This window comes from Pleuronectes platessa, chromosome 3 (assembly GCF_947347685.1).
Source record: "Pleuronectes platessa chromosome 3, fPlePla1.1, whole genome shotgun sequence".
NCBI classification, from domain to species: Eukaryota; Metazoa; Chordata; class Actinopteri; order Pleuronectiformes; family Pleuronectidae; genus Pleuronectes; species Pleuronectes platessa.
The window spans coordinates 27541241-27554171 of record NC_070628.1 but is presented as its reverse complement, the minus strand read 5'-3'; the positions used below and the strand labels follow the sequence as shown (position 1 = coordinate 27554171).

Genomic DNA, 12931 nt, shown 5'->3' with positions numbered 1-12931 from the left:
TTTTTTCTTTTGTGTGCCTCTGAGAGGTTGGGAATTCATCTTGTTTAGTAACTCCCTGCCCAGTCCGTGCTTGCTTTGCAAGTTCGACGAGCCTGGTTTCACGGCAGCTTTAAGGCCTCCAGTCACGTGTGGCTTTTCCACTGGGGTTTTTGCTTTCAATTAATGATGCTAAAAAATAAAGAGAAGTTATTTGGAAACAAAAACTTGGATTCTTTTCTCCAAAATTAGAAGTGCAGCTCTCAGTCACATCTCCTGCATTTCTTTGGTCTGCCTTAGCCACATACTGCAAGGGGTTAAAAAAAAGCATAATGAAACCAGTTGCTTAGAGCACTGACCACTTTTTCCATGCTTGCTGGAACGTTTCCAGTGCTATTTATATGAAACCTCAGGCCCGACAATCAAGAAACCCACTTGGCTAACATGAAGTATTTGTCATTATCCTTAAGTTTAGTTTCAGTCAAATCATCAGAAATGGAAGACACACAGGGGTCCATATGTTTTGGGAACACACACATACGGTAAGTGGTATGTTCAAGCAGGTACGAGTCAAATTAATCCATTTGATCAAACTGCTCTTGAGTAACGAGAACATTCCACAGTACATCTAACCTGAAGATGTTAGAGATTAGATGCCTGATAAAAAAAAATTGAACATAGGACAATATGGAGAATATCCCTTTTACGTTCTACGGCACTAATTGATGCCCACCGCCAGTTGATGTTATCTGATGTAAGTGACCACCAGGGACAAATCTTCAGTTGTGTACCTTAACGTCATCAGGTGTTCTGGCCTTTTAATCACAAGCCATGTCTGCATATGGCTTGTCCTCCCAGTGTCTTGTCAATTCTACAAAGTGCATGTTGTTGGACCAGAGTATCAGATCAGGTCTCTAACAATATGTGACAGCTCGTGCTAGTTTGTTCTAAACATCTAGAGAACCCTGGAATTCCAGTGTTTTGGACTGATGTATGCACCAGCTTGTTTTTCACCAGATAGCTTGTATGCCTTTGGGCTATGACTCTAAAGAAGACCTTGCCTTCAACATTGAGGAGATTGATGGGCCTAAGTTAGCTGATGTTGAAAGATTCCTCTTCTTTTGGTATCAGAACTCTTCCAGCTCTGCTCCAAGCTTTGGGTTTTGTTTGCTACACCCATGCCATTGTCATTAAATATTCGGGAAACTGTTCGGTCCTCACTCTGTTCTCGTCTTCTTTCCATTTCGAAAGGAGAGCTTACATCCATTTGGTGTTCTGGCTACTGGTTGGGTGGGATATCAGATGAAATAGCTATCGGATCCTGTCTCAGGTGCTCCTCTACATCTTGCTTCGATGTCCTCAGGGTTCCTACCTTCTTTGTGGGGAAGAGAGATTTCATGAACCTGAAGGGGTCTTTGACAAACAAGTTCTTGCCCGTTCTTTTCTTTTCCAAGCTGTTCTTATGCGTTCTGCTCGTCCTAAGGTTGTCAGTCGGCTATTGATGTTCTCCTGCAGTATGTTGATTACCCCTTCTGCTCTTCTGAGGCTTTCTTCAACTGCTTTTTAAGCTGCCTCCTCTCTTGTACCAAGCGTTCCATATCCTGCTGTCTTCTGGACTTGATTTCCGTTTTTGGTGTTATCAGATCAAAATGTACCACTCCTTAGTCGTAGATGATGTTACCCATCCTCTCAAGCTTCGTCTCAACTGTGCCCTTCATCTCTTCAAGGATATAGCTTAGGTCTGCATTGATGGCCTCCCATTTTACTTTTTCTGTAGCTCCAGGCCAGTTCACCATTGGTTTTGTAAAGGTTTCTTCTCCCTTGTTGGTTTTCCTGGCCAAGTGTGCTCTATACCCTCTTCTACAACTGCCCTTGAGCTTGTGTTAACTTCCTCAGATACAGGGGGGCTGCAGACTTGGCGTTGATTGACTTCTTCGAAATAACTTATCTACGCAACATCCCTGCATTCGCTTCAGTGAACATGGTAACTCTTATTTTTGACTAAACGACTGTTGGAGAGGTAATAGTTTCACCTTTGGCTGAGATAGTGACATATCTAAAAGGTTTAGAAAATCATGAGTGTTTTTGTTTGTAGAAGAGCTTGTTTGGCTGGAAGGCTTCACTATTGTGCTTGGCTGATTTTCGCCGGGTGTGTGTATGTTGGATTGGGTGAGTGATATCAGTCCAAAACGACCACCTAGGTTATTAGATAAGAAGTGCAGCTTTACAAACAAAGGTTTACTTTATTCTTCAGCAGTGCACTGTAATTTCTCTGGACAGTAAAGTATTATCACTAAAAGATACTCCCAGAAGAGGGCAGTGAAAAGCACACCCAACCAACAGCGTCCAATTTTCCTCTCCACTTTATTTAGACTTTATTGTTTTCAAACTATTTGAGCCCTGTGAAATAAATATCAAAATTTTGTTGAACACACTCATCAGAATGAAACATAGATGAATGAATGAATGTTCCTGATTGATAATGAAATATACAGTATTTTTGTGCTCACTCTATTGAAAATATTTCTCATGTGTTTTGGTCTGTAAATGGTCTGTATTTATGTAGAGATTTTCAAATTTTGAAGACCACCCAAAGAGCTTTACAGTACAGTTTGTGCCATTCAACCATGCACACACACATTCATGCAATGCATCTACAGTATGTGCAGCCCTTTCTCTGTCATACATCACCCACACACTGACAGCACAGCTGCTGGGTTCAGTGTCTTGCCCAACGACGCTTCAGCACGCAGAATGGGAGAGACTGGTATCGAACCATCGTTCTTCACAAACTTTTACATTACATGTTATTTAGTTGACGTTTTTATCCAAAGTGACTTCCAATAAGTGCATTCAACCATGAGGGTACAAACTCAAAACAGCAAGAATCATGGAAGTACATTCTCTTCAAAAAAGCCAAACTCCAAAGTACTGTCTTCTATGACATGCTTAGGGTTAATTTACCATGAGTGCATTTCTAAATAAAATGTAAATCTGTACATAACAGTTCTAAGTATTTGAGCCATGTATTATAGACAAATTATCAAAAAAAATTGATGAGTGCCTTACTTTGAAGTCACACAATAGTTTGCTGCTCAAAACCAATCAATTAATACATTTTCCGATGCAACAACTAACCATTGATTGGATTATCAAACTGACTCTACACATCACAACTGGTTTCATGGCTTATGGGGAAGACTTAACTCTGATCAACCTCTAGCCTTGATTTAAACCTTGTGTTTGTTGTGGCTCTTTCTGATTAGAACAATCTCCTGACTCAGACCCAGAGGCCATTTTAGCTTCTTTCAGCTTGTTTTGGTTTAAGGGTTGTAACTTAACTGTCGTGGCACCGTTTCACTGCCTCTCCGCCATCAACAAAAATATTTTTAAGACAGCTTTATTGACTTTCAAGCTTAACTCTTGATATTGGGCTAGAAAAGTCCCTGTACAAATATTGATTTGATATACTAAGGTTATTTTTCCTCTAAAAAGAAATAAAGATTTTGTATTTTTCACTTTGTTATTGTGTATATGTTGTGTCTATGTGGTCTAGGCATTACAAATGTTGTGTGTCATTATAGGGACTTGTCTTCTTTATGAGCACAAAAATCAAGTTCCCTTAATATAAATCATTCAATTGTCAACTGAGACATGCTTTAAGGTTAGGGTCTGACAAGTAGTGGACCTGGTTAAGTTTAGGTCTTTACAAAATGAATGCAAGTTAATGTAATGTCACCTGCAATCATGGAGTGTATACTGTATACACACTGTGTAAAATGCTACATTTGGGGACAGCTAGTTTTCCAGTTGGGGACAAAGTATGAGTGGTCAGGGTAATGTGTAGGTTAAGGTTAAGTTACAATTCAGTCTACTAGAAAGTCTCCTAGAAATGAATGGAGTCTATATTAGGTCCCCAAAATTTGAATTGACCTATGACTCAGTGTCCACCCCACCCTCTCCTTTATCTCGCTCTCTCTCTCTCTCTCTCTCTCTCTCTCTCTCTCTCGCTGTCCCTCAGTGTCTCTCTGCCTCCTCGCTCAGCAGCTCCTCCATGGAGAGCTGGTGCAGTCCTCCTCTTCCTCACTTCTTTATCATGACATGAGAAGGAGACCGACCTCGGGGCTGAATCTCGCCGTGTTTACCAGCGTGTTTACAGATCAGCCCTCACATCATCCCGGCAACTTTTCTCCGTTTTCTTAAAGCGCCCCCTCCCCTGCTCCCTTCAGACCCCTCCCCTGCACTTTTCTCATCCGCTCCCGGGAGAGAAGTCACTTCTCTGGGAATCACAGGAGGCTGTTTCTTCTCCCTCTCTCTACGGGGATCCGCATGGATGTGGCATCGGTAGAGGGGATGTCTCTGCCGGGTGTCCGACTCCGGAACCAGCCGCCGCAAGGGATGCCGACCCAGAGGAAGGTCCGGGCGAGGCGGAAAAGGCGAAAGGAGTTGGTGTTGATCCAGATCTGCTTGTTCGGAGGCTTGCTGCTGCTCGTCAAGGGCTTTTCCTTCTTGGGGGGGAATTCAGGTGAGGTCCGAGCCGGCGAGGTGACACTGTTCCTCTGGTTATACTCACACGATCTGAGCAACACTACGGGGTTCGGTTCAGTTCCAGAAAACAGCGCTGTACTCGCGCAGAGACCTGAGTGTAACATGAAGGCAGCTGCATATTGGTTCAATATTATGTTCCCGAGTGCTTTCTACTTCAACTGATGTGTCATCAACCTACATGTGACATCTTGTAAGTGATCATCATTATAATGATAATATGAACCGTTCTAATGGGAAATCATCGTTAAATGTGGTGCAAATAATCATGACTTTAAAATTAAAGCTTGAACACAAAACGTTTACTACGTGCTTCACTGAAAAAGAAAACTGAAAATTACATGCAGTGCAATTATTAAATGCCTGGTTAAAATCAATGTAATCATTTAATAATTAAATTAAGCAAAAAAAAATATTATCCGTTAAAAGCAAGAACGATGTAAAACATAATAATAAAAAAGCAACTTAAGGTACCAGTTATTTTATAAAAATGCGTTTTTAAAAGAGTTTTGAAAGAGGATGAGGTTGTTCCACAGCTGTGGAGCTCTAACAGTGAATGAATCTTAAACCCAGGAAAAGCTGGTCAGCAGAACCAAGTGCAGAGCAGGGGTATAAGAGGTAAGAACGTCTTCTAAGTAAGTAAAGTCCTCGTTATTCTAATTAAGCGAACTCACGTCCCCAAACAGAGATATAACAAAGGTGTGTGTGTTCACACCATTTCCCGCACAAGCTACATTATGTTCTTTTTGAATCATAGTAAAAGAGTCATGTCCTTTTGGAGTTAACTTCTGGCGCAACTTGACCTGATTTTATAAAAAGAAAGAAAAATAAATGGGACAAATGTCAAGGTGTCACACAGGTACACTGGTACACAGTGGGCTATAATGGGAATTCTTCTGAGCTTTAACTATGGGAAACTATTCTGGGGCAGAGGGATGCAGAGGCTCCTGCATGTACAGGTGTTTTAGTTGCAGAGCTGTGAAATCAGGGCAATGAGCCCCAGGGTATAGGCCTGCACCTCTCCAAGTTACAGCAAATGGTTACACACTGTTCCCCCCTCCCCCTCCTCCCTCTAACTTTTATTTCAAACCTCTCTCTCTCTCTCTGACGTGTCTGTTAAAGGATCACCAACGCATCTACGTGCAGATAGAAACCCTGATAATAAATTATTACAGTACAGCAAACATTTGTACCACTTGACTTGATGCTCATGTTCCTATCTCTCTCTTTTTATCTGTCATTGACTGTGGCCCCCCGACACTCCTCTTGATTACTGAGTCAGCGTCAGCTAAAGTGAGAAGTATTTATCAGTTTCCATGGACAGAGGGCCCTGCATGAATATTCATACACTCATGATTCGTGCATCATCAGTGTGAGTCATTTTTTTCCCCCTCCCCACTGCATATGCTGGTTTTATGGAAATGCAACAGCGCTGCTCTCTCCCTGCATGTGTTCAAGAAGTGGAGGCGAACAAGAGGCGACACAGACACGTTTAATGCACTTCCCCTGTCCCCATTGTGTTCTCGTTAACTCTTAATCAACTCGCCGGAATATCAATTAAAGTTGATTATTTATGATGTGCTTAATGAAGTTCTGCTAAATGGAGCTTGATGCTGTGGAGCTGGAAGCAGAGCACTCAACTCCTCCTCGCAGCGGCACATTAATCATTTCCGCTCTCGTCCTCTCCTTCATCGTGCGCAAGATAGCAAGAGCTAGAAGGGAGGGAAGGAGAGAGTACCGAGCACTGGCACGCAAACCTCGGAGCTGCTTCGTCTGCCCTGTGTGGGGTTCTGAAGGTGAGGCCAGGTGAGGAGTTCAGCCGTGCCCTGAGGACTATTCAATAACTGGGCTTTTTAATTCGATTTGTATCCGTCTCTTAGGCCAGCCTTGTAGTTGGCAGGGTGGAAAGGGCAGAGGGTTCCTGCTGAGCTCCCTGAAGTATGAAATGAATTCATTGGTGTTGCTGCTGTCTCGAAGAATGTGCAGATGTAGCCACAGTAGGAGCCTCACTTTGTGCACTGCACTGTTACTGCACCCCCTAAGAGAATTTTGTTTAGGAAAAACATGAAATTCCCCTTTAATGTATGAATTTTGGAGGGAGGAGGATGCCAGAGTGACACATCTGTGGTGCACTCCTCCAGCTGTTCACTACCCGGCTATTACATAAGGAATCAAACTTTCATGTCACAGAGGTCAGAAGCCTGCTCTATAAAAATAAAATGTATTGCTTCACATGCACTTTTATCTGCAACATTCAAGAAACAAACTGGTAACTTGGATGAAGAAACTAAAACCTGTTAAAATGCCTTTATTGCTTATGTGCAGATATGTGTATACTCCAAACAGATTGATAAGCCATCAACTTTCATGAACATAATTGTCCAGCTTGGCTCTCTGCTGCACGTCTGGTTATTGAATATCTGTGATCAGTGTTTCTGTGACACTGACTAAATTATGTCCTGTCTCTGAAAACTGTGAAGGACCAGAAGTTGGGATTGAGTGCTTGCTCAGATTCATAATTCTGGTCAGAAAGGTGCTCGGAGATCTCATATCTGCCAAAGCTCACGCCCTATCTCGCCAGGTCAAAGAAAGGGGAGAAAAAAATTCCGGATCCATCCCCTTAATGGAATCCGCCCCAAAGGTTAAGATGTACTCTTTGGCCCAGACCTCACATGTCCACCAAGATTCAATGAAATAGGTTCAGTAGTTTTGGAACCCTTATTTTGCTTGGCAGAGGTAATTAGAGATTTCAGGCTGCCAAAGGTGCAAGTTGACAACCATGTGATGAAACCTACAGTCGTAAATCTAATCTCAATCTCAGTTTGTATTGTGAGACACATTATCCACTGTCAAAAATCATTTAGCGTGAGAATTTATGGTGCCCTGTATCAATTTCTTTCAAATGTACAAAAACATCTTAAATTTAGTGTCACCAATTTGTGATGTGTGTGTGTCTTTGATGAACAACTATGCTGAATGCGTTTCATCAACATCTGTAGATCCAGTTTTTGAACATTTTAAACCTGCATTGTTCATATCCATGCGTACCTATGGTTGTGTTCTTCTCTGGCAAATTACTGTGATTCTTGGCTCATTATTAACTGTGGGTTAATATAACGCTGAGGAAAACACTGCTCCATAAAGCTAACAGGAATAAAAAAACACAATTTAGTGTCAATACATACAGAGACGCCAAATTGCCACTTCTGCCCATTGCTGCAAAATGTCAACACCTCCTTTGGAGCTTGCACAACTGGCCTGTGAACAAAGACATATAAACAGTGGTTTGCATTTCTCATTGAGTTTCAGTTTTGCATCTTGATGTTAAATGTTCAAGTGTTTTTCTGTGTTAGCCTGCATGAACTGAACTACTGCTGTGTTTGAAAATTATTTTATTGTCTGAAGGAACTCACATTCATCGAACCTGGATTCGATTAATACTTGTGGACACGTACAAGAAATGTGTGACGTGTTAATGGCTTATTCTCTTCACGTTTCTTCTTTATTGTGCTGCAGCTCCAAACAAAACTCATTGACTTTGAAACACTGAAAAAAATCAAAAAATCCTGAACTGCGTTACTCACTATCAGTCAGTTGCGTTCTTCAGTGTTAATATATTTCATCCCTCGTTTTAAGGGAAAATTATTAAGCCCTCACTTTTTAAGTGGTCTGAACAGTTAGTTGTGAATATTTAAAACAATACAGAACCCTGTGATACAGTTCAACTGCACAATATACACAACATTATTATATTTGTATAATTTCCACTTGTCTCTTGACTGTTTAGCAGCGATTACAGCCTAACTTTCAAATAAAATCAACAAAAAACCTTTAATACAATATGTTATGGAAAACGTTAAACAAAACAATTTTAAGTCACTTTTGAAATGTTATCCCGACAAACCACAGCTCCCTCTTTTGCATGTATTTGTTACAGGGACGTCTTCCGTGTTTCAACATGGCGGCAAATTTGACATATGATCCAGCAGCTAATGCAGCATCTACATATACAGTAAATGTTTGTGGTAGTTACTTTTAATGTAGGACCAAAATGACACACTGTGAATGTTGCTTCATTTTTGCAAAACTAACCATGAAATGATGCAGATTTGAGCTGCTGGCAGCTGCAGACATACAGCATCTACCTCAAACCCCCTTTGCAAAATCCTCATGTTGTACCGCCCTCATGAGAATTGCAGAGAGGACTTTTTGACACGTCTCTACTTGCATACTCTATCACACTCTCTGTTATGATATCAAATCTGATACCTCACAGTCACATAGATTGGATGCAAGACTTTACTTGAGACCCATCTCGCACCAATAGGGCATGTATCGAGCACGTATGGTTAGTGTTTTCTCATATTTATTAATTCTTAATTCTTAATTTATTAATTTTAGATTACCTAATTTATCCATGCACATATTTCTCATGGTAATTTAAAGGGAAAGCATAGTTTTGGTATCACCGTTTTTAGTATTAGGTATTATATTATATCATAAAACACCCCATTGAAATGCTGTAGCTGCTCTAAAAGGTCACTAGGGTCTGTATTTTAAAGGTGTACTTTTTTTGTGGCAATCTGTGTAGGTTTTGACATCTCGAGCCAGAGCAGCGAGGACCAGGAGAGATGGGGAGGAAGGAGGCTACTGCAGGAAATGGACAACAGCAGCCTGGAGGAAATAGAGAGTGAACAATCTAAGAACTGCACAGCTCCAGGTAAGACGGAGACAGGATGAAAGAAAGAAAAGACATACGTGTTCTCTCCCTTGTTAGAACAGAGAGAGAGCAGGATAGGGCAAAAAGGAGTGAAAGTGCAAAACAGATGGTTACCCCCAACATGTTCGGTTTTCTTTCCCTTCCTGATCCCCCTGTTTTCTCTTCCTTAAAGTGCGATTACCCAGATAGTGAAGTCAGATGATTCCTCATGAGTGCAGGCTATAGCAGGTTGTGAATTTCTTCCTGCTTCAAATGTTTTCAGTTTTCACACTCTGCCTCTGTCACTGATTTTCTTCAGGATCTTGCTGGTTTCATTCTCACTCACTCCACATAGCTTTTCCCCGTCTCTTCATCTCTCCCTATCCCTCCCTCTGTGTTAACCTCTTGCTTAATCCCCAGAGTGGCCATACCTCAAATCTTGTTTCCATGGTGATTTTTTTGTCTTATCATCAACCCAGCGACTTGTTTTTGAGGTACTCAAGGTGGTGTGTCAGGATGTAAAGTTTCAAATCTGCATGCCGAAGTGTCCTTGGGCAAGATGCTGAACCCTGAATGGCCCCCACTAGAATACCAAAGTGCTGCGAATAGACGCACTGTATGTATGTGTGTGTGAATGGGTGAATGTAAACTGTACTGTAATGCGCTTTGAGTGGTCATCAAGACTAGAAAAGTGCTATATAAATACAAAACCATTTACCATTTACCATTTACATGTTAAACCACGGTTGTGGCATTTCTCACTTGACCTCACACATGCATAGATTCCAAACGTCACCCATGTCAATTGCTGTTTTTTTGACGTAGATGGAAGGAAATGTAATGTTCAGCTCTGTTATAAAGGAGGTGTTCTAGGTAAGAGGGGGAGGTGACCCCTGCTGATCGCATTGACATTTGTCTTTTTTACCTTGAGTGGGAGACAATTGACCTCCCCCCGAAGGGAGGAGTTATTCTCTTGTGAGCTCATTAAGCAAAATACCCATCATCAATCTCCTCTCTCACCCTCCCAAGGTCGCCACTGTCATCTATAAAGGGAGCTGGGGTCAAAGTTCAACCTATTTTCTCCGCCGGCTTATTATGCAGTAGCTGCTCTTTCATCTTCTCGTGCTAAATTTAAAGCACATACCCCCTGTGGCCTAAGCCCCCACCACACACAGGAGGAAAGAAGGTTTTTTGCTAAATAACCTGATTTTCTGAAAGTCTCAGCAAGTTGTGGGGATTTCTGCTCCTTCTCAATGAATGACATCAAATGAGCCCTTTTGTGGGGTTGGTGAGACATTTATCTGGGTGTTTATAGGAAAGAACATGCAAAGGTAGTGCATGTGTGTGACGGAAAGGATATTGAATGTAGACAGGTGCAATATGCCTGAATTTCACGTGGGAGACCAATTTGCATCCTAGTACAATATCCTATAAATTGTTCCCATCAAAGTCTGTTGAAGAGGTCTTGGGGACCTTTACTGCTCCAAATGTAAAACAGCATTATAAAGCCTTCTGGCCTCAATCGAAGCAACTTGGTTGGTTGGTTTTACACTGTTCATCTTCTTCTTGGTAGGGTTGGGTATAGTTTAGCATACCTCTGCTCCAAACTCATGACTTGTCTTCCCACCTCCGGGGCAGGGACGCCCACACTGACGGCTGATTTCCTTGGCATGGGATCACACTAGCAGTCAATCACATGCCTGAGATTTCCAATGTATCCGTGATTCGCAAGGTGATTCAACAAGTTTTGTCATGTTCCTCCCTTCCTTCTTCTCTTGAAATTGGTGAACTCTGCCACCAATTCTACCAACTGTTGCTCCCAGGACCTGGCAGCTGCTCTCAGTTCCCTGCTCTCCGCTATTGCTCGGACATTTGCGTCACGTCATCGTGTCAGAGCCCTTTAACGTGAAATACAGCCACACTTTTAACTCTTAACATTTTGTTTGTGGTAGCTAGGATCTATAATGGTAGGCTAAATTGACTTGGTGCCAGAGCCATGCAGAGTGTGTTGTCACCAGAGTAAGGTTGAATGATAACCACACATATGCAGTGATGTTAATGTTGCCTGTAAGCAGAACAACTATTTCAACACAAAGCTCAAGCACTGAAAAGAGGCACCGAAATCCAGGTTTTAATTGGATACTTTAGGCACCAGTTCCTGATTGGCACTGATACCAGTACCCAATCCTACGTCTCAGTGCTGCCACCACATTCCAACATCTCTGTTATTAACTTGGCAAGCTCAACCACAATGTTGTGCTTGCCACATAATAAAGTTGTTATTACTGCAAGGCTAAGAGTTTATAGCCATGCTAGCAGCACTGTAAGACAGTAATACTTTGTTTTCTTGTGTCTGTCGCATGCTAGGATCTGTGATTAGTAAGCATGCTAACATTTGCTAATTCGCACTAAACACAAAATGGGAATGAATGCAATTGTGTTCTTTTGTCATAATACAAAGATAATTGATTCCACACTGTTGAAATTCACATGTTACAACAGAATATAGTCAAATGAGGTAGACAAGAGAACAAGTAAAAGTAAAGTGATCAAATTAACATTTTAAAATGATTGTGACATTAGATGAAATGTCAAAAGATTTATTAAAATTCATGAACATCTGTACTCAATTTCATGGCAGTCCCTCCAAGAGTTGTCAAGACATTTCACGCAAAGCCAGAAAGGTCAGGAAAAGTCAGGGGATCACCAAAGTCAGTAGGATTTCAATACTGGGAACTTCTGAATCAAATTTCATGCTAATAAAACCAAATGTTGCTGGGATATTGTGACATTGCCACCCCCACAGGCGTGATGCTAGCATAGCTTAAGATAAGATAAATAAATAATAGTTGGTTAATCAAATTATGTGTGCGATCATGTAGTAGCTCACACAAATTGTGCAAACTGTTTTCCACAGCGGTAGGAGCACAAGGTTGGCTGATGAGGAAGCGTCCCGACATGGGCTCTGTGCTCTGGGAGAACGCAGTGCTCACTGCAATGATTACAGCTTGAAATTAGAGGCTGCTGATGATCAGGTGCATGCAAACTGAGGGAGAGACTCCGGAGAATTTGCTGAGCCGAAGATGAAACAACCATCATCACGACTCCCTGATTTTTATTGTGAGGACCTTGCTGCTTCTGTTGATTTAAAACGCTTGTTTAGTGCTTCACCACCCATCCCCACGCCACCACTCAGTTTTCTGTCAAGGGTTTAACAAGATGTGAAACACAGGCAGATGCTTCAGTAAACTCGGAGAGTGGTCACATCTTGGTAACCTTATGGCTTTGATTTATTATGTTACAAATGACTGAAAATGTCAGACTTTCTTTGCCTGAGAGGAGGTGGTGAGTTCATGGCCAGTATGTGTGTTTGTGGTTGTCTATTTGTGTCGGTGAGTGCATTGTGTATGTGTATGTGTTAGCAATCTTGTAAAAAGAGAGCCCTATCCGTCGTGCTCTTGACCTTCCTTTTATCATGGAAAACTAGTTTTATTCACCTTGATGATGCTGCCGTCCAAGTCTAGTGTGCAAGGCCACGCTGTGCTTTGATGTCCCCAAATAAGAAAAGTCCATTTCTTCTGAAGATGTCTGAGATTAATCCTACTGTAGTTTTCATCTGCAGTAAAGCTGATGAAATGCACTCACATGTACACGCACATAGCCTTTTTCCCTCCTTGTCGACCCCTTACAAACACACACATCACTACAGTC

At 41.7% G+C, this 12931-nt stretch overlaps 1 protein-coding gene across 1 annotated transcript in view; it reads left to right on the top strand.

Moving 5' to 3' along the window:
- Window positions 1–3979: 3979 nt before the first annotated feature.
- LOC128436767 (sodium/potassium/calcium exchanger 3) overlaps window positions 3980–12931 on the top strand; it is a 44762-nt gene continuing 35810 nt past the window's right edge. Inside the window, exons 1-2 of the mRNA XM_053418615.1 lie at window positions 3980–4501; window positions 9113–9241. Coding sequence (XP_053274590.1) covers window positions 4306–4501; window positions 9113–9241 — 325 coding nt within the window. The 5' untranslated portion in view covers window positions 3980–4305. The remainder of the gene's footprint in view (window positions 4502–9112; window positions 9242–12931) is intronic.